This window comes from Caloenas nicobarica, chromosome 2 (genome assembly GCF_036013445.1).
Source record: "Caloenas nicobarica isolate bCalNic1 chromosome 2, bCalNic1.hap1, whole genome shotgun sequence".
Lineage (NCBI taxonomy): Eukaryota > Metazoa > Chordata > Aves > Columbiformes > Columbidae > Caloenas > Caloenas nicobarica.
Genome location: NC_088246.1, coordinates 27,259,320 through 27,280,638, shown reverse-complemented (window position 1 = coordinate 27,280,638; position 21,319 = coordinate 27,259,320). Strand labels below are relative to the sequence as shown.

Sequence of the window (21,319 nt, the reverse complement as noted above, 5' to 3'; positions counted from 1 at the left end):
AATCTCTAAAATAGAAAAGGCAATGCAAATGCCCTGGATATATACTTTATTATATTCCTAGCTGACTTGTTTTAAGTTCCATTGCTGTGAGTTCCTTTGCCATTTGTAACGCAAATAATTAAGCATTTTATTTAGTCTGAAATTACCATTCTTTTCGCTTACTGATGTTTAATTTTCTTGAGCTGGAATTTTTCTTTTGGGCAACAACTAAAGAGGGTTTACAAGGCACAGAGTTGGGGGAGCAAGATGCATTGCTCCCTCAAGATAGCTGATGCATTGTTCTGTCAAGATAGCTAATGTGTGATAACTAATTAAAATAAAATTACAGTGGCATAATTAGAGAACACTTTGTAACTTTCATGTTAACAAGTTGAAGATCGTGAGGACCCTGGCCCCATCAAAAGGAATTTGAGACTGCTTTTGTACTAGCTAAGAATTTCTCATCTCTTATCTTGCATCCAGTGAGAAAGCACATTTTTTCTCTGAGAAAGACAAATCTGGAGTCCAACCAAACATAGCTTTTGGTAAACAGTGACTTGTTCCTAATCTCATCCAAACAATATCAGGGTCTTGCTCTGAGGAAGTCCAGGAGGTGGGATGAGAGAGAAGGAGAAAAAGGATGAGCATCTGATTTCTGTGCAAGAGACGGGGACCAGAGCTGTTCTGGGAATATCTTCATTCCTCCAGAAAACCAGAGTGGTCACTACCAGAAAGAAACAGCCTTCTTTTCCTCTTGTTTGTGGACAACATAGTCTGTCTTCTTCATGCTGGTTCCCTTCTCAGAGGGTGGGGAAGGAAGTCTGGCAGAAAGCAGAAACTTCAGAGAGGTGATCTTCAATGATATGTGGCAAGGTGCCTCAAGCTGTGTCAGTAGGAAGCATCCTAAATAAAAGACATTTAACAGAGGGACAGGACCTCACCCTGAACTGACTGGCTTTCCTTCCTGTTGCCCTGAGAGTAGAATTTTGCTCCTGGATAATGCTGGCGAATGAAATCCAAGCTGGCTGTAATGGAGCTTGAAGCCATGAATGAACAATGCTGTCATGGGGCCACTGCCTGACATTGCTTGAAGAAAATTCTCATGGGATGTTAGGGCTTGAAGTTCTGAATTTTAAGAATTTGAGGTTAACTGAGGTCAGTCTTTCTGTTTGTAAGTTAAATCCAACTTTTTCTTTCACCACTGATTCCCTGGGATCAGCGAGTGCTGTGTTTTTTAAAGATGAAGCTACTGACCGTGTTGAGGGATGGGAGGAGGTTCACAGCATCATCTCTGCCATGAGTCTCAGAATATGAACAGCCCCCATGCTTTAGAGCAAGCCATCCTTGTGGGTAACACCAGCTTTTGGATCTGTGCGGCAGGACACCTGTCCCTTTCACCCCCTTGGGGCCATTTTTTCCCATGTCTTTGTCCTTCATTCACTCTGGCACTTCCTGACATCTTCCTGGCTCTCAGCCGTCCCACCCTGCTACCACTCTTTCCTGCTTCCTTGCCTGAAAGTGGGAATTTCTCCCTGGCTGGGTTTCCCCGGGCCAGCAGAGCCACCGCGCCTTGCTGGCATGGCCTGAACCAGGAGTCAGAACCCAGCCCGCGCAGCAGACGGGACTTCGCGGCTCCGACGAGTCGGCTCCCACTGTTTCTTGTGGCGCTGGGGCGAGCTGGAAGGCGGCTCCCAGGCCTGCCCCGCAGGCAGAGGCTGGCTCCAGCCAGGTGGCTCCCAGCTTGTTCTGCACACAGGCAGGCACAAAGCTGGGCTGATTTCCCTGTCCCCAGGCACCAGCCACGCTTGGGAACTGGCTTCCAGCTCTGCTACTGGTAGACAGACAGGAGCTCTGGGTTTGGGCTCCTGGTCTTTCTTCCACAAAGGTGAAGGGAGCAGGAGACCAGCTCCCGGCCCTGCCTGGGGGTGGGGAATGTCTCCTGGGAACCAGCTCTCCGTGCCCACAGGAACCAGCAGGAGACAAGAACTGGCTCTTGGCTGGCGTTGCTGGACGAGTCGTACAGCAATTAGGAAGGTATATAGCAGCTGGGAACCTCCGGCCTTGAGCTTGTCTTCAGAAGGTATCTTTGCCCTATATTTTTGGCTGAGACAGACTGTCACATTGAAGTGGGTGCTGTCGTGTGAGACAAGTACTTCCTCAGGTCTCGTTGCTGTTCCTATTAGTTAAAATATGTGCAGTCCCATTGCAGCAATGTATCATCCTTATTGTACAACTCGGTGTGTTTCAAATAGTTATTTCTTCACCAAAAATGCCACGTTTTACCAAAAAGTGTGCCAGACCTGTAATACACCATCACCAAGTTACAACCACTAAGCTAAACTAAACTATGAAGCTTGTCTTAAGGTGTGATCAGACAAACTTGTCACACTGCACCCCTCCTTGTCTAGGTCTGGGGTTAAAGTCTGTTTAGTGCTAGAGATGGTGATAAGTTTGTGTCCCTGGCTGTCACGGCCCCCCCTGCCCTGCCCTGCATGTCACTGCTCCTGGAAGGTAACTACAGAAAAGCGGATCTTGAAATACTGGTATTTTTGTAGCTGATTTGTTTGAATGTGGAGAACTCTGGGAATAATACAAAAGCCTGAATTATAGTGACATGAAACTTTCATTGTTAGCAGCTTGAAAAGATTATGCTGAAAATTGTTTAGCTTTAGCTATCTTTTTATAAATTGTCTTTTAATTTTAATCTTTTCTTCCTTGACTTTGGAACTTGAAATATCTAGTTGAATCTCTTCTAATCAAATGTTGTGAGTATAAAACTTCAGAAATAAAGAGATTATTCAGAGATTGTATTTGTGAGGGTGTTCGAAACTTTTCATTTATTTTGATTTTGGTAAACAAAAAAAATCAGGTTTGCTTTACAGTATGTTACTAATTTGTATGAACAGTATTGATTTCATGTTAGAAAATATCATATTTGGTTTTACTTTTGTTAATATATGCTTGTATCTATTGTTATTATTAAATGAACATTTTTCTTTTCTTCCCAGAGGATGCTAAGCAAGTTTTTGGCCAGACCACAATTCATCAGCACATTCCTTTTAACTGGAATTCAGAGTTCGTACAGCTGCATTTTGGAAAGGATAGAAAAAGACACCTAACATATGCGGAGTTCACCCAGTTTTTACTGGTGGGTCTAATGCAATACAGTTTGTCAAGATTAATAAGAAGAATGCAAGTATTTGCAAGATAGAGTGTAGGCTTTTACAGTTAGAGTGCTGGGCTTTAATAGCGTGTTGATAAATAGGATATGCTTGTGGAAAAATTGCTGATTCAGGCTAGCTGCATTTTTTTGTTTGTTTTTTCTTTCATTTTTGGCATCTCTCTGCAGAAGATGGAAGGTGATCTTTTTTTTTATACACTATTGTGCAGACAGAGACATGAAATAAAAAATCTAGACCTCAATGTCTGAAAATCTCCTGTATATTTAAATCAAATGAGTTCAAGAATACTAAATAACAGTATTGAACATTTTGGACCCAGTTGCCCAACTGGTATTAAGACGAAGTACTGTCTGTAAACATCATGTTTACCGAATTTGTATTTCATTCAGTGCTGAGATCCAATAAAGGTGTTATTTTGCTGCAAAGCCCGTTCCACACACTTCTTTATTTTTGACCTTTTTTGAATTAAGAGTATTTCAGGGAAATGTGGTATATAGAGAATAAAATACAGTCTTTCTTTTGCAAGGAATTCTTGGCTATTCACACTTTAGGGTACTTTGTTACAGAAAACAAAACCTTGTGGTAATAAAAAAATAAACAGATTATCTGCATTTCAGCAGTACTGTTAAAAATAGTCTTCAGTAGGAGAAGTGATACTTGAAGCAGTAAAACATGTGAATTTCTTATTTGTATTCCTTCTGAATACTTAATGCCTGTATTAGTATTTACACTAGAGACTTTTAAAATGGGAACCTGCTTCAAGACTGCAAGGTTTCTTTTTTTCTTGTTTACATAAGTATGTTAGTTCACAGTAGGAGGTGGTATCATTTTGATGAGGAATAATTAAGATAATGCTATTGAGACAAATGTTTCAAATTGACTTTGTAGAACAGAGCCTAATTAACTTTGTATGAAGAGGACGTCAGGTATCACATGATTAGATCGCATTCCCTTAGGTTTTGTATTGACTATTGTAACTCCTAAGTAGCTGAGACATAGACCAGTTTTGTGACAGAATAGTGAACTAGAACCTCTTTCGGATAAAGAAGCAGATGTGTTAACTTGATTAGGAAAAAAGGTCTCTTGGCCACATGTTCCCGTGTTCATGTATCCTGATTTTTGTGGATCAAAATCACAGTCTTAACAGACTACTGGTCATGTTTGCCTCCTGCATCTGTTTGTTTAGAGGAAAACCTAAGAAAAACCCAGAATGAAAAAGATTACACTTTTTTTGCCAAATAAAAGGCACAGAGCAGGGAGGGGAACAGAGAGATAGAGCTACAAGCCTTACCTCATGGCTGGCTATTTGGAAGATTTGAGTTCTTTCTTTGTATCTTTTATTTTGTGTTTTTGCTTTGAATTAGGAAAAGCAGGAGCAGAAGCAGGAGCTTTCTAACTTTGGAGATGGATCCTAACTACTAGACTTTGTCATCCTGTGGAAGGGTGTTCCTCTTTCCATGTATAAAAAGACTTTTCTTGGATGTGATCATATTCTGCAGAGAATTGTAGTTGGTTTTGGTGTGTCTTGCCCCTGCCTCATCTTTTTTTTAACCACCTCTACTGCAAAAGGAAATCTTAGCTAGTTAGAGTAGCTAGTGCAGAGTAAAAAGTTGTGTCGGAACACGTGGGTGGTCCCCATGAGGCAAACAGCCCTTTTGGTGATGATCCATGTAGCACAGAAAGAAGGAGGAAGAGCATACACATGGAGAATAAGGATGATGATTCTGGGTGTCCTCTAGAGAAGTGAGATGCATTCAGGAGAAGTTCTAAGACTGCTAATAAAGATGCTCTCAGCACTGGTGAAGGCAGCAAGGGCTTTGAAATAAATCAGTTGTCCTAAGACTCTGCTGAAGTTGTCTGCTATCAGTACAGCCAGTTAGGATGCTCAGTCAGTCACAATAATTTGGTACATCTTTTTACCCACTTTCTAGAACTGTAAATCTTAGAACTACTTAAGTTTCCTTGCTGATTCTTGCGTTGCAGCATTGCATTATAGATACCAAAGTTTGGGCTCAGAAATGACTCTCAGCACAAATTGGAGAGTTAATCTTCACAGGCATAGAGATCTCGCTTTAAGCTCTGTAACCCTTGGTGCTCGGCCTTTCCTTCTGACATTCTGCCTGTGCATGAGTCAGTCTCCTTGGTCTGATGTCTTGACTTTGGACCTTAGACAGCAGGAGACCACAGTGGATACCAAATTACCTTTTCTGCATTCCTGATGTGTGAATGTTCTTCACATTGCACTTAACATGGACCAGATGGTTCTGTAAGGCGCTTCAGGTACTGCTTTGTAAGTACAATGCAATTTGCAACTTTTAATGGAATAATCCAGCTAGATTCAAATTCATTCATGTTGAGTCCTATTATGCCACATAAAGTTGTTACATATTCATTATCTGTCGCAGCATTTGGGCTAATCATCACTTCTGGCAAAGCTGAAGGTACATGGGAAATAACATTAGTATATTTTATCCATGCACAAGATGGATCTCTTCTGGCTTTAAATAAGTTTTTATGGGATTCTGAATATTTATATCCTGCCAGCACTTTTTTTGTCTCAAGGAACAGAAATGCCCAAAAGTATAGCCTCCGAACTAGTTGGCTCTAATACAGTTAATAACCTATTTGCATCAACCCAGAGCTCAAGGTATGTTGTTTTACCCTACTTCTCATTTTGCTAGCTTGAAATTAACTTCTGTATCTCCACTACATATCCGCCACATCTATGTCTGTTTGGATATGGTTGTGTTCCATCACCACTTAAGTGGCGAGTCTGCTTCATGAAGAGCAACACTGGCCCCTTTCTCAGAATGTAAAATCTATTCTGCAGGGTGAATTTTAATATATGCTTATATGTGGGCCTCGTAAATCCATTTCCACGTTGTCTGGGAATTTATTTGTACCCAGCATACTAGTTGATGAAGTAGTACTCTTTATAATTGAACCCCAGGATCTACTCCAGTGGAAGGGATTGTGCTGTATCTGATGACTTGTAGATCTGTTGGGGTGGAACCCAAACATAAATTTCTATCAAAGTGGAAAGTACGGAAGCCTTTGATGAGCTGTAAGTGAAAGCTGAGGTAAAATCTCCAGATAGGAAATAATTTCATGAAAATTCTGGTGCCAGCATGCCTGCCGTGATGTGCAAATTAAGTTTTCACAAAGTCTTATGCTACCTGGGAGAATTCTGGACTTCTAGCATCAAGAGAGAAGCTTGTTTTCTAAGTATATCTAAGTTTACAGACAGTCTAGTCAGAGAAGGTTCTCGAGGATGTGTAATTTGTATTGCAAAGTAATGAGGATTGTATTTCTTTAAACCTTAATCTGTCTAGGTAAACAGTATTGGACTGAAATAGGTGAAATAATAGAAATTATTGCAAGTCAGATAGCATCTCTTAACACTACAACTTTATTGGTTTTCAGTGTATTTTTAGGGTGGTATTTTTTTTATATTAGCCACATATACACAGCATAGGCAATGTTATGAACATCTCATAAAGATTTCCCTCATAAATTGCTAGTAGCTACTGAGCCTCATTTTGAAATGTAGTCATGCTGTGAGATGTCTCAGCTTTCAGGCTTGAGGACCGAGGGAATACATAGCCTTTCTTTTGAGTTAAACATTTTAAGGAGTTTATTACATTGTTATGCAATGTACATGGATTAGAGAAGTGACATCTCTCTGGTTTTTTTTTTTTTTTTGTGACAGACTTTATAGGTGAAATTTAGTTTTGAGGCTGTGTTACCGTGTAACGCTCTGCACGTTCTTATATCCCATGTCGCTGCCGTGGTCATGGTTTGGGAATGTCCCATGGCTGATGGTCCCTGTGCTTTTTTCTGCTCAGTGCAACTGGAAAATGCATAGCACAGCTCAAAATAACCATAGCCTAAAAAGACCTTACCTTTTTGAGGAGGTGGGATGAGTCTTCTGTATCTATTTGCAGTATGCGTAAACCATTTCATTTCTGAACTAAGGAGGAGGTGCGAATAGGGAGCTCCAGAAGACTGACATCATCCTTTTCAGAGTTTTGTCTTACTGTCTATCTACAGCTAAGTGGCCCTTTCCTAGCCAACAAAACTATGGGCAAATGGCAGCATGGAGTCCTTGACCATGTGTGTAACCCAAGTGGGATAACTCTTCTCTCTAGTGGGTTCCACATGTACCAAGAACATTGAAAGGAATCACATTAGGATGGAGTGCATGGGATGTTTTTGCTTGCACTCAACTGTAGTATAATACAGCCTTTCTGCAATTAGCTGGGTGATGACAAGAAACATTCACTTAACGAGTCTTTCTGGAACACGAGCCCCGCTTTGCATCTGTGGCTGAGACATCACCGTCAGCCAAGGTCCCACTGATGGTATACGGGCTGCCAAACTCACCGGTGGGTGTACGCAGGTGGTGAAAGATTTGACTTCTGCAAGCGGTGTTCACGTTTTTTACTGCATTTGAGTGCCGGATTCTGCCAGTACAACACTGCCAGCAGCTTCAGTGGTTCAAACAGACTGAATGAGAGAAGAAGAAAGCAACATGCACAGTTTCCCATGTAATCCTTCTGCTAAATTAAATTTATTTTTTCTTTAGTGATGCTGCCACTTAAATATTTTTCTTCATTTGTTCAGACATTTCCACCTACCAGGTGGTGAGTATTTAGAAATACAAGAGTTATTATACCGAACTCTTCAGAGCTCTTTGCTTCCCGAGTAGCTGCCTGCCTCAAGCTGGTGAAGTTTTTTTGTGTTCTTGTGCTCCTCCCACCATAAACCTCCCAAAATTGCTTGCTTCCAAATTTCTGTTGAAATTATAGTCACAATTGGAGTGAAGCAAGAGCTTACATGGCAGCATCCAGCCAGAGTGAATATTATTGCTGAATTCTAACACCTCCACATAGGGCGCTGTAATGTAAAAGAAACGTGACAGAACTGAAATTTTAACATTTAAAATTATAACCCCCATGAGCGTTTCTCATCAAAATCGGAAATTTATGAATAATTCTGTGAGTGAAACATAGTCATGGAATATTGATCCGTCCTTTCCCCCAACCCCTTTCCTCCTTCTGCCTGATATATTTAGGAGGTTTTCATCATACCTTGCAGGTCAGGTTGCAGTCTTTTAATTAGAAATTAGGACTAAAGCTGGAAAGGTCAGAAGGCTGAAATGAAAAGACAATCGTGGTTTGAGTGGCAGCGTGCATCGGTGGCTGAGGCACGAGCAAAAGAAGGATGGGGCTGGTGACCTCTGGCAGGTCTCATCCTGCGCTGGCTGAATTTGCCTTTCATCCTTCACTTCATTCCCTTGCCGCTGTGAGATCCATGTAAACTTACCAGAGATCATATTCACCGTGAACACATTGTGCTGGTGATTCTTGAATAGCCTGTGTCTTGGCTTAATATGACTTTTAAGGCATATATTTGCAGATATAATGGAAACAGTAAGATAGTGTCATGGTCCACTGCAAGACTTGCTTAGTATTGCTGACATACTTTTTCTCTGATTCCATTTTGTGAATAACTGATTATGAATATATATTCAGACTAAGCACTATATTTCCAGTTAAGTTTTTATAAGCTGTGAAATTTAAAGGGGGGACATGGCAATGATTTGTTTTTCTCCATTCAGCAAAGAAATATAGATTGGGAAGTCTTAACTGCATCACCAAAAGGTATTTCTGGTTTTGACAAACCTGTAGAACTGAACAAGAAGTTCGTACGTATTACGAAGTTACTGTCTGTGCAGGATTGTTCCTTTTAAATGAAAAATAAAAAAATAAGAAAGTCTAACAGTAATTTGGGAAGGAAGGGTAAAGGTCACAGTAGAAAAACATACCTTTTTGAGAGACTAAATGCCTTTTCTCTCCCCTCTTCTCTCAGGGGTACATTTGAATCACAAAATGAGATTATCAGCTGGTTGCGTCAGATAATGCTTGTGATTGATCTCTGCCTGTTACTACTGCTGAAATATTGAGATCTGATCTCTAATCAGTCACAATACACAGAGTTCTAAATTAAACTGCTGGTGTCTTTTGTAGACAAATAACTATGTTTTAAGTGACGATGCTTTTTGAGGGAATGCTTTCAAGATTAGTGGGTGTCTACATGGAAATCTCTGATGATTGCATTGTCCTCGTTCAAGGACTAGCAAACACTTTTACAGAAAGTAGTCTGACCTGCTGTGACACATGCAATAAACTGGATAATAAACATCATGGAACACTTTAATGTTCATGAGTGGGAGATTACCTGCGCTGGTGTGTTGATACGTGCCCTCTATTTCTGTTAAATGAATTGCATGACCTAATGTCCAGACAGCAGAGAAATCATGATGGTTTTCTTAGATATTGAGCTGAATGATGGTAGATACCATATATGCCACTGATAGAAAAGGCTGAATGCTACGCATACAACATCCAATTAAAATTAGATTACATGTAATGGTTTTTTGTTAAGTATGAGATGTCTTGTAGGATTGAATTATATAAAATCTAATTATTAAGGTGATGATTTTGAACCTAACTCTTCTTTTTTTTTTTCCCCCATGTTTTCAGGAGATACAATTAGAACATGCAAAACAAGCTTTTGTGCAGAGAGACAATGCTCAGGCTGGAAGAGTCACAGCTATGGACTTCAGGGACATTATGGTCACTATCCGGCCACACATGCTGACTCCATTTGTAGAAGAGTGTCTAGTAGCTGTGAGTAATTATGGTGTCCCAACTGGAAAAGACGTGGGATACAGATGTGGGATTCCTTTTTAATGTACCTTGACCACTATATGTAGCATGTAGACTGACTTATGGATGAGTGGTTTTAAGTTCAGCAGTTATTATCTACACATATGAAAGTTAACCTTTATTGCAGAATATGTATCCTCAATGTTCTTGGTCTCCTGAGGCAAAAAAGAAAGCAGGTAGATGGACCTTAGTAATGATCTACAAATGTAGAGTTTGCCTGACTACTTCCAGTCATTCCATCATAGTAGACGCTGTAAAATATGTCGAAATGCCATTGAATCCCACTTAAGAAGTCATCCTCAAAGGACTTGCTTTGTAATGTCATTTCTAAGCTCCTGAGTGTATTTTCCAGGCACTGTCCATACCTGGGGCAGTGTATGGACTGAAACATCACCCAAGGACATTATATATTAACTGATAGTTGTTACACTTGAGTATACACTTTTTTCAGCTTAAAGTGCTTAAACCAAATTAAATATTACAATTCTGCAGTTTCACTGAAGAAAAAAATAAAGGTACATTCAGTTTTGACTATAGTTTCTAATCTTGGGAACTTGTAGTAGCACTTTCCAAGTAATCCAGAGTCCTGCCGTATCCAGGTTTAAAGAAGTCTGTTCTGCCTTGACTTTCAAGGGACAATTCCAGGGAGATGTGTGAAGTGCTGAGAACTGCAAACTCTGGACAGAATATTGGAAGAAGCATACAGCAAATATAGCCAGAAGATTTAGGGGCTGGCAATGAGATCTGATACTTCCTTCCTCGAATCTTTCTGCAGTCTTGTTATCAGCTTTCCTGGGTCTTATACTTTCCCATAAAACATACAATAAGATTTTTGATTCTCCCTCAAGGTTAATTAAATTTTGGCAAGGTTATGCATTGTTCTCAGAAATTTGCTTGATCACTGATCTTACACTTTAAGTAGGGATTTTATACAATAGTTTTTCTGTGTGTAGACTCAACACCACTTTAAAATAAAGGTTTAGGCTCAGTTCTCATTTGAGAAGGAATAACTGTTCAAACCTTATTGTTCCCATTTTGTTTGAGTGCCTGATATAAGACTGAGAGCTTACTGCTGGTTTTCCATGACTTGAAATGCCTCTGAATGTAAATGTTTCAGTTGACCTTTTTCAGAATATGTTTTGATTTTGTTGAAATTTTCTGTAGAGTAATATACTTTACATGTAGAAGTAGATTTCCTCATTACTAGAAATAAGCCAACTTATGAAACATTTCCAACTGAAGCAGTACTGAAACTTGAACTTTGTAAATTACTACTGGTTATGTTCTTATAATCCTGCATATGTATCTGTTTAGGTTTGTAGGGTGGGGAGAGTTTTACATTCTGGTCATGATTAGTTTCAGTAACATAAGAATCTTTCATAGATTTCTTTATTTTGGAGGTTTATTTGTTTTGTTTTGTTTTTAAAGCAACCCTGTGCTACTGTTGCTGTTGTAAAATAACATTATTTGAAAACCTCTATTTCAAGATTTTTCATAGTCCTGTAACAGTCTCCTTTCTCTTTTCTTCTTTTACTGTCTCTACTCTAGGCTGCTGGAGGTACCACTTCCCATCAGGTCAGCTTTTCCTATTTTAATGGATTTAATTCTCTCCTTAACAACATGGAGCTCATTAGAAAGATCTACAGTACTCTGGCTGGAAATAGAAAAGATGTGGAAGTCACTAAGGGTTGGTAGAAACGTTTGCAGTCTGGAAGTCTCCTTGGGCATTTGGTTGGGGTGGGTGGGGGAAAAGAGCTCATCTGTATGCTTTTAAATCAATGGGAGGGGGAGAAATTCTCCCTCGTTAGCGTCCCTTGGTACACTGCTGAGTTCTGTACGCTCCTGTTGGGGTCCACCCTCCAGGTTTTTCATTTTGTTTCAATCAGAAAAAAGTCCTAGTAAACTGGTGGTGGGGGCAGGGTGAGGAAAGTATGTAAAGATATTTAAAAGTTTAAAAAACTTCCTAGGGCTCCTGCCAAATTGGCAGCCTATTAAAGTGACCTTCAAGGGTACTTGAAGAATTCCATAAACTTGTATTGGCAGCACAGTAAGCTGATCTACAAGCTTGGAACAAGATGTTATCTGCTATATCTAACCACTTTTATAGAGAATTCCCTGTGCAATGCCAGAGTTTCATTAACGTGGCCTACTGGGACTATGCATGAAAAGTTCCACATCTCTTGACTCCTGGGTTTTTTTTCTGTTTGCTTGCTATTTTATTTTTTCCCTCTGACCTGCAACTGATTGATACCGTATGTCAAATATCCTAAATCCTGCTGATAGCGCTTAACTTTAAAACCAGAGAGTTGTACTTATTCGCATGAAGGACAGACCATTTAAAGCATACATTTATGCAGTGGCAGGAACACTTTTGTGGTGGGTCGCTTTTATTCTCCTTCTCCCTCCCCCACCAGCATCTTCTACTTAGTACTAAAATACAAAGCAGCTCTGGGGTGCTCTGGATTATTTATTCTGGTTCGATTAGTTTTTCTTTTCTGTGTTTTTATTCTGTTGCAGAGGAGTTTGTTCTGGCAGCTCAGAAATTTGGTCAGGTTACACCCATGGAAGTTGACATCTTGTTTCAGTTAGCAGATCTATATGAGCCCCGCGGGTAGGTGGAGAATTATCTGTCCTCCTCTCTTTCCTTTCCTACTCTCTCCTTCTTGGAGTGGGAGGTGGTGTTGGGGAACAGGAGACTGTACTGCAGTGGTCACATGCAGGTAGCTGCTTGTGATCTGAAATGCCATCTCTAAGCAAATGCTCAGCTGAATTAATTTCCTCAGGCGCATGACATTAGCTGATATTGAAAGAATTGCTCCTCTGGAAGAGGGGACGCTGCCCTACAACCTGGCCGAGGCTCAGAGGCAGGTAAGAAGCCAGTATGATGCTATTATCTGTTTCCAGTGCCAGGTAGATAGAAAGCCAACCTCATTCTGTGTTGTCAGCTAGGTTACTTTTGTGTTCTGTAATACCTGTGAGGAATACCTTCTTGTTAGAATTTATTTTTAACCTGTATCATGTCCTCTCCATCGCTTCTCTGTGCCCCTTTCTCTTGGGTTGCATTTTGACAGATTAAATGTAATTTACTTTGGAAAGATAAAATGTATATGAGTGTTATCCAGCTATTCAGTAAATATTAGGTGTATACCTAATTAAGGTGTTTATGTTGTGATTCTGTTGCTCTCTATTCTTTTTAATGAGGAAATAAGACTTCCTGCTTCAAACGTGGATGGTAAATTCAGCATCTAGCCTATTAAATGGCAGCTCTTGTTCCAAACACACATGTGTGTTCCCAGCTTCAGAGTATTCTCTGCTTTGCCTTATGCTCTGCTGAATATCAAAACAGGAGAGAATATGTTTAGTCTACCATCACAGTTTCAGTAAAAGCATTAATATTCTCTGCATTTCCAAAAACTAAAGGATATTGACTTTCAATGGTATAAAAGAAAATTAACTATTTTGTGTTTGAGACAAAACGAAATAGGAATGTTCTTTAAATGTCAAACCTGTTGATTTCATATTATTTTAGCATATCTTACATTTTTATTTACACAAGTTTCTATACAGATAGATTTAAAACTAACCCTCTGTTTCTGTTTCTCTCTTTCTCTGTCTCTATTTTAAGGCAGTCTTAACTTTGTGTCTTGTGAGTCTAAGGGCTTTTTGTTGGGTTTTTTTTCCTGCTCTGGGTCTGTGCGGAGACGCCAGTTTGACCACAATGGGTTGATGCAGGCTACATTTTTAGGACTACCAGGCCATAAGCCAGGCCTATGTGTGTGTGTGTATACACATGCGTCTCCTTTGCTTCTCTTTCTCCTTCCCCGCCACGTGAACACCCCCACCACCGCCCCAGGACAGTATCTAGGGTGGCGGTTTTCTGTTTGTTTGAGCAGTGACTAAATGTTAACTGTGCTGGGCTGAATTCAAATGAGTTGGCTCCCAAAAGCTCACCGTCTATTCCTAGAAGACTCCTAAAGGAGTTAAAAGCATTTGTGCTGGACTGAATATCAAATAATGTGAGTTACAATAGGTGGCAGTAAAATGTACCCAAAAATGCAATGGTGAAAGTAGCAGCTTCTTCAGTTTTTGCTTTGGGGCTACTGTCTTTGCTTGTATGATATATGCCACTTTAAGCGGGTAGGACATACAAGCCTGCTTAAATCTTACCATCTCTTCTGCATATGTGGCCTACCTTTTCATTTTTCCATCCAGTTCTTTTTAATGTCAGATGCTTGGTGCTGAGACTGAAAAGGTTTTCAGCTACATTGATACTTTCAGTTTATTTTCTGGCCAACTCCAGCTACGTTTGAATATTAGCTAACACCTAAACACATTTTCAGCAAAAAAAATATATCCATATTTTTATTTTGTCATTTTTCTTGTAGTGTGCTAAAAAAAATGATTACAAAAAGTGTTAGCAAGTATGGAAGACCTAACACCCCTGCAGAATGTCTATTTTCCTAATTCTTTTGTTAGTTGGCAATTTTAAGTCCGGAGCACTTCTGAAGTTTATTTTTCATTGGGTTGGATCTGGCAGTCATAGACTGTGAGCAAAATGAAATTGTGGGGGTGCTTTATGACACATTATTTTCCTTTAGCTAATACATATGAACAATGCTTGCATATTTGCTTTGATAGCCTGGGAAATAATAGGTATACCTGGCTTTGGAGATAGTAGAAAGAAATTCCAAACTGGAGTTGCTTTTAGCTGTAGAAAATTAATTACTTAGGATGCAATATGTGTGCCCTCATATGCACATTTGGATCATTGATTTTAGAATTGTATGTTTTTGTTGTAGTATCAGTCTTTCTTTTATTTGCTATTCCACTCTGAAGAGGCTACATTATATAGCACTTAGAAATCAGTGGAAAAGAAACAATAATTGAAACCAAAATCCTCAGTGTATTGTAGGGTTTTCTCCAGGTATATATATACTTTTATCTCTCTGATCGTGAGATGTTCTCTCATGAAATACGATGTTCTGATAGTTGTCTTTCCTTTTGTTTTAAATCCTGCCTCGACAGAAAGCTCCAGGCGATGTGTCTCGACCTGTTCTCATCCAGATTGCAGAATCAGCGTACAGGTTTGCCCTTGGTTCAGTTGCTGGAGGTTAGTCTTGGCTGAGCAAAAGAATATTCGTATTCCCTGTTTGGGTTTTTTCTTGGTTTTTTCTGCCCTTCTTCCCCTTCTGCCTTTCACTGAAGCGTAGAAGGCTTCTCAGTCTTTCCCTTGAAGCTGTGTCTAAGGGATGGGATGGCTAAGGTGGAAGAGGAGGAGGTCATCTGCTCTACAAGAGTTTTGGAATTTACAAGCCATTGGACTTTGCAGATGGTGTTGCTATCTGATTTGTCACCAAACCGGTTCAGAAGAATCAGATTAATAATGAGATAGGTCCAGGAAGTGCTTTTGGTTAAAACTATGTGAGGTAGTTTAATGTATCCAGAATATACTGTGGAGAAAAAAGAGACAACTGATATTTGAGATATAAGTGTGGAAGATGACAATTGCAGTCAAACATTGTAAATGCAAAAACGTGTTTCCTTATAGCTTGATTTTTATTTGCAGCTGTTGGAGCCACTGCAGTCTACCCAATTGACTTGGTAAAAACTCGAATGCAAAACCAGCGCTCTACAGGCTCTTTTGTGGGAGAACTTATGTATAAAAACAGCTTCGATTGCTTCAAGAAAGTGCTACGTTACGAAGGTTTCTTTGGGCTTTATAGAGGTAAGTGTAGAAGGTGGTATTAATGATAAGATACTAATAAGAGTTCAGTGGAACTCATGATTTTTAAGTCTATTTCGTTAAGACTTCAGTTTTGCCTGGTCTTTGTTTTTGCTTCTGTTCTGCTATAGATGAAGGGTTTGCAAACTTCTTGATAATTAAAACCTCAGTGTAACAAGAACATTTCTGTAGGACCTTTCTGTCTTTTCCGTCCTCATCTGAAGTAGGGCAACAACAGCAATTTTCTACAGCAAAAATACAATGTTAGTCAAGTTTTCATTTCCTAAGCTGTCCTTAGTACCAGGAATATTTGGTCATCTTTGGCAGATGTGAGATCATCCATTTTTGGTTTTGTTTCAGTCGTCTTTCTCATCTGTTTTCTTTCTATTTATAAACAGAAAAAAATAGAGAAAATATAGTACCTTTTTATTAACCAGATCTCCTTTTGTGATATCTTTTGTGACAAAAATGTTTCTCTGAAACAGTTGCATGTGCTTCACTAGTCATTGGGAACAGTCATCTTTATCAAGTTTTATGTATACCTCTTCTGGACTTGTCACTGTTGAGTCAGCCAGAAAGATTAGCTGGATTTCAACCCACTGAGCTGTATATACATAACCACTGCACCTGAGTTATGAAGTTAGCTGTTCTGAGCTCCCTTTGTAGTCAATGAAGAAAGCTCCACAAGCTCATTTACTCTGTTCAGGAGGTAAATCATCCTCACTTTGAGTATCTTAGGTAAGCGCCTGCAGGTAGATGGTGGCTTCTTTTTAATTTTGTCCTTGTCCCAGTTATGGTGTCAATGGTTTAAGTTCAGGTAACGTGGATGTAGTGATAAAGAATCAAGAACTACTCCACAAGACTGCAGTTGTTCTCTGCCACACACATAAATCAAATTATATTTCTAGTATCCCAATTATTGAGATCTCTTATACCGCTCTGCCACATTCATTGGGGAGAATTTGAAACTTGTGGTTTTTATTTCATTTTTAGCCAGCTTGCTTAGGAACTCTTAAACTTTTGAGAATAAGAATATTGTAATGACAGAAATTCATTGCTAGAACCAGTTGAGTCAGGAATGAAGAATGAAGGATTTCAGAAGAATATTGTTATGATCTAGCAAAGCTATATGCACCTGAAAAAACCTTAACCGCTTATAAGACAACGTGTGAAACAACGTTAAATGAAGTGGTGTGATAGGTGTGCACTCTTCAACATACGACCTGAGTTACTGGAGGTTGGCTAAGTAGCTCCTTTGCAAAATACAGACTTTGTAATTATTTCAGCACAACTGGAGATGGGAAGACTCTGTTATTATTGACTGAGTTTGAGGCGTTTTTTGAATAAGCCAGTAATTTAATAAAGGGTATTGATATGGTTTGTATTTTGTAAGGATTTATAGCAATCAGAATTGTAAAAAGTCCCAAATGCTGGCTGAAGAACAAGATGTGTTCCCTGTAAATGTATGTCTGGGTCTTCCAGGATCCTGAAAGAATAAATATGCAGAATTCCACTATTATCTGCTCCTGTCTAATTGAAACTCTGAAGCACAGTGATTTTTTCACGTGGAAAAACAAACCTCAGAAATGTCATAAATGTATATTCTTGAATCCATTTGCTTGTCGTGTTTTTGGAGTGATTTTTTCATTGCCAAATTTGGGGAACTTTAGGAGCCTTCATCAGTATAGTCGTTCTACTCCCCATCCCATTTACTACTTTTCAGTCTTCCAAGGAGGACTAAATAGTGAAAACTCAGTTTGGTGGAGTTGAACTTCTAAATGCAGGGCAATAATCTCATTTCTGGATTATATAGTAGAAATCGTGTGATGGCAAAGAACACCATCATTTCAGAGGCAAATTGAGACCTGTTGTTTCTACAGATTCTCTGCTTAAAGGGCACCTTGATTTAGCTTCTCTTTTTAAAGAGACAAATGAGGAAAACTCCTTAAAACTGTGGAGCTTCCTCTGTGCAGTTCTGTAAATCTGGACTGCTGCTTGATTTCTTAGGAGATCATATTGGAGAAGGTTGAGCAACTGAGTACAGAATGAAGGTTTCCGGTTAAGCTTGAGAGGACAAAAAAATTTGAAAGGAACATTTTATAGATTAGTATGTTTGCCCAATTTAATGCAGTAAAGTTATAGCAAGAATCATCTCATTCTCCTTGTAAATACTACGTCAGGTAAGACAAAGTACAGAGTGCATTACTTTTTGCTGCTCATCGGTAACTGGTATTCTTTCTTACACTGTGGTGGGTTCTGAGTTATGTGGGGTTTTTTTTCCCCACCAGAGGAGGGAGGAGTAATTGACTGAGTTCTCGTGATTAGCTGAATAGTGACGCGAACCCTTTTAAAGAAAAAAATTACAGTAGAAGCAGTGGTCTCTTTGTCATGCTGCACTGCAAGAAAGCAAGCAGGAGTTATAAACCTTACTCTGAACTCAGCCATTTCAGGTGATATTTTTAATATAAGACACATATTTCCATCCAGTGAAGTGAACTGATTTTTCTTTTTTGTATCATTATTTTATTCCAAACTTGAAAAGGGCAAAACCACCATCTTCTAAGCAGCCATCTCAGATAAGGATAAATTACACCATCTTGTGGATATAAAGAGAGCACTAAATTTTGTTGAATATGAATTTGGTTCTAAGGATAATCAGTGTTTTCACTTAGGCGATACTTTGATTTAAAAAAACAAAAACAAACAGCATATAAACCTCTGTCGAATGTTTATAATATGCATTATTTGAATGCTGTGTTGTAAGATGCATTTTTTTTAGACTGTAAATCTAAGATAAATTTTTCATCTGTCTCTTTCTCAGCATGGCTTAAAAGAATACTCATCTCATATACCTATAATTCACAGCTGTGGCTGCATTTATACCTGAAATACATATTTAGAAACTCACGGCTGTTTATATATATGCAAATACAAGAAAATTTTGGAAGCTGTGATTTGTCAACATCTCTTCCAACTGATGAGGTCACCCACATTTCTTAATACTATTTTAATCAGAAGTCCACCTGATGAGTCACAGAATGCTTCACAGTCTTAAGCCGTGCATCTAGTAGAGATTATTTCACCTATACTTGATAGAAATTTTATGGGAAATTTAATTACCAGAGATGATAAAATGTAGCTCATGAAAATGTTCAGTAGCCAGGTCGTTAATGCCACTTCTAGAGTATGAAAAAGACAAGAGATGCTGTGGAAGACTGTCACCCATGGTCATTAACTGCTAAGGAACTTGCTAGTTTTATTTCTTCCAATGATGCTTCTAGCACTGCAGTGACTCCAGATGCCTTCTAATCTTAGAATTTAATAATCCAAATTCATTATTACTGGTGGGCTCCCATGCTAATGATACAAGACGACTATGACAGAAGCTTTCCTCCAGAAGTATGCAATGAAGTATCACTTTTGTAGAACGAAAGCACAAGCCTGTTGCAACACCAAAGTTCTGTCAAAGCACAAAATCTTCAAGAAATAGCCCATTTCCACTCTGAGGGAATGGTGCTTGAATGGGAGCTGGTGATTAATTGTCCAATTCGTAGTGTAAATCGTGTAGGAGAAAAAATTGGCAGTATTCTGTTACCGCCTTTCTATCAGATGTCCAAATGGTTTCAGATTTTACCTAGACCAAGCAACGACTCCTTCAGTCAGTGGGTTTTTCTAATATGAAAGGAAAAGCACGTTCATTACTCAGTGTGAAAATGAAATTTCACTGTTAGATGTCTGAAGGAATATTTCAGCCAAATAAGACTTTTTTTTTACTTGGTGCTGTCACCACAGCTGGGCTGGATGAGCTATTGCGTGTAAATTCACAATGTATTTAGGCTACTTTCACAAGGTAACTGATATGATGTCACAAACTGAATGCAGCTCTCAGTGCCCCCTCTCACATATACCTGCACCTTCCCATAGAGTCCTACTACAACAGCGTGTCAAATATGTGGGCATTGCTACTAAAGAGCCTGGGATATATAAAAATGAGTTGCATTTATATGTTTGCTGTGTACTATACTAGCAGGCCACCTATGTGCAAAACATTATTCTCGAATGTTATAAGAGGCATATATTTTTAAGACACTCATATTTCTGAGCCTGTCCTACACCTGTGTATATGTCATATTGCTGATCTGCTAATGCTTAATAACACTGAAAAATTCCCGATGTTGTCAGGATAAACCCAACAGAAAAATGATATTTTCATACGTATCCCTTGATATGCTTGCTTTCTTCCCAGTCTTTCAACAATGTTTCGGGGCTCTCACCAAAAATATAAAGAAAAGATAATTCGATTTTGGTAGTCTTAACATACAGAATGCACAAGTACCATTTAGGCATAGCTTTGTTACATAGGTATGAGAGCAAACAAAGAGTCCCTCTGCCTTCCTAAGCTGCTGGAGACAGTAGACCTAGCTGGTATTTGGTAAGGCTGTGAGATGTAGTATTAAAATTAATGCTACCTTTTCTGGAATACTATATGCTATCTTGCAGTAGGCATACACAGCATTATCTGTAATTAAACTTACAAAGCACTTTCATACTATAAAATCGTGTGTGAAGTAGAGAAAGAAAAAGGCTCTTGGGTTTTGGCTGTTCAATTGTGTTTTGGTTTTGTTTTGTTGGGTTTTTTTTGGTGGTGTGGGGTGTTTTTTTTGTAACTTCTACTTATTCTCTTTAATCTTTCTTTTCTACATTGAAGTTTTATGGAAAGTTTTGAGTTATAAGAGTCCCATTCAGATTTGAGGGCAAAAGGAATGGAGCAGATGGGAAAAAATTGTGCCAAGATAAACATGTTTTTCCTGAGATGTTACAAGTTCCTTTTACAAATGCAAAGTCTTAGGAGCTGAAAAATAAAAAATGGTAAAAAGGACATCTTCAGATCTGTCTAGTGAAAATGAATTTGATTTATCCTGCTTATATAGCTTTCAAAACTGGAGGTTCACACAGATCTCCACCTGGAGCATTTTGATAATTTTATACTTTAAGATTGTCTTTTTCTGTAATTTATATGATACAATATAACTTGAAAGTCATGCTTCATATAGCTTAGGTGTAATAATACATGTACGTATATTAATGATCTCCAGGTTCTATTGGAATTAGGTATCTGTTTACAGACCTGCTCTAATTCTACTAGATTAGACTTGGGATCAGGTACTGTGTTTGTAAAGTAAATTGAACGTCTTCTTAATCTTTGAAGATACAAATTCATTATCCATGGAGTCTATACAAAGTCACACATATTCTGTAGCAAGATGTAAATATCATAGCAGTTACAAAGAGAATTTGGTCTGTGTAAGGATAAAACTCGTAAAAATCCTATTTGTTTAATATCCTTGTGTTTTCTTCATAGTGCTGCAAAAAATGTGGTATTTAATTATACAATTCCAACTGTCTTAATGGGTTTTCGTTGAAGTCTGAATTCAAGTCACCTGTGCAACTAAAACTCATTCAGAAATTCAAATTTTGAAATTTAACTTATGAAATTTAACTCTGCAGAAATGTCTTTTTTGAGCAGCTGTATGTGGACTTAGTGTTACTCTATTCTTTGGTTTGAATATTCAGCCATATGATCATAATTCAACATAGTTGTCTTGGGTAGATGTTAGGTGTGTATACGCAATTAGAATTTTAAAGGCATTATTATATAAATACGGTTGCGCAAAGTTTAAAGGCATTATTATATAAATATGGTT

The 21,319-nt window shown here is 38.7% G+C and overlaps 1 protein-coding gene across 2 annotated transcripts in view; it reads left to right on the top strand.

Moving 5' to 3' along the window:
* SLC25A13 (solute carrier family 25 member 13) overlaps window positions 1-21,319 on the top strand; it is a 100,109-nt gene that overhangs the window by 47,533 nt on the left and 31,257 nt on the right. For both annotated transcript variants that reach the window (XM_065629410.1, XM_065629411.1), the window contains 7 exons: window positions 2,988-3,127; window positions 9,707-9,853; window positions 11,441-11,579; window positions 12,410-12,503; window positions 12,676-12,760; window positions 14,918-15,002; window positions 15,459-15,617. In XM_065629410.1, the coding sequence (XP_065485482.1) occupies window positions 2,988-3,127; window positions 9,707-9,853; window positions 11,441-11,579; window positions 12,410-12,503; window positions 12,676-12,760; window positions 14,918-15,002; window positions 15,459-15,617 (849 nt within the window). The remainder of the gene's footprint in view (window positions 1-2,987; window positions 3,128-9,706; window positions 9,854-11,440; window positions 11,580-12,409; window positions 12,504-12,675; window positions 12,761-14,917; window positions 15,003-15,458; window positions 15,618-21,319) is intronic.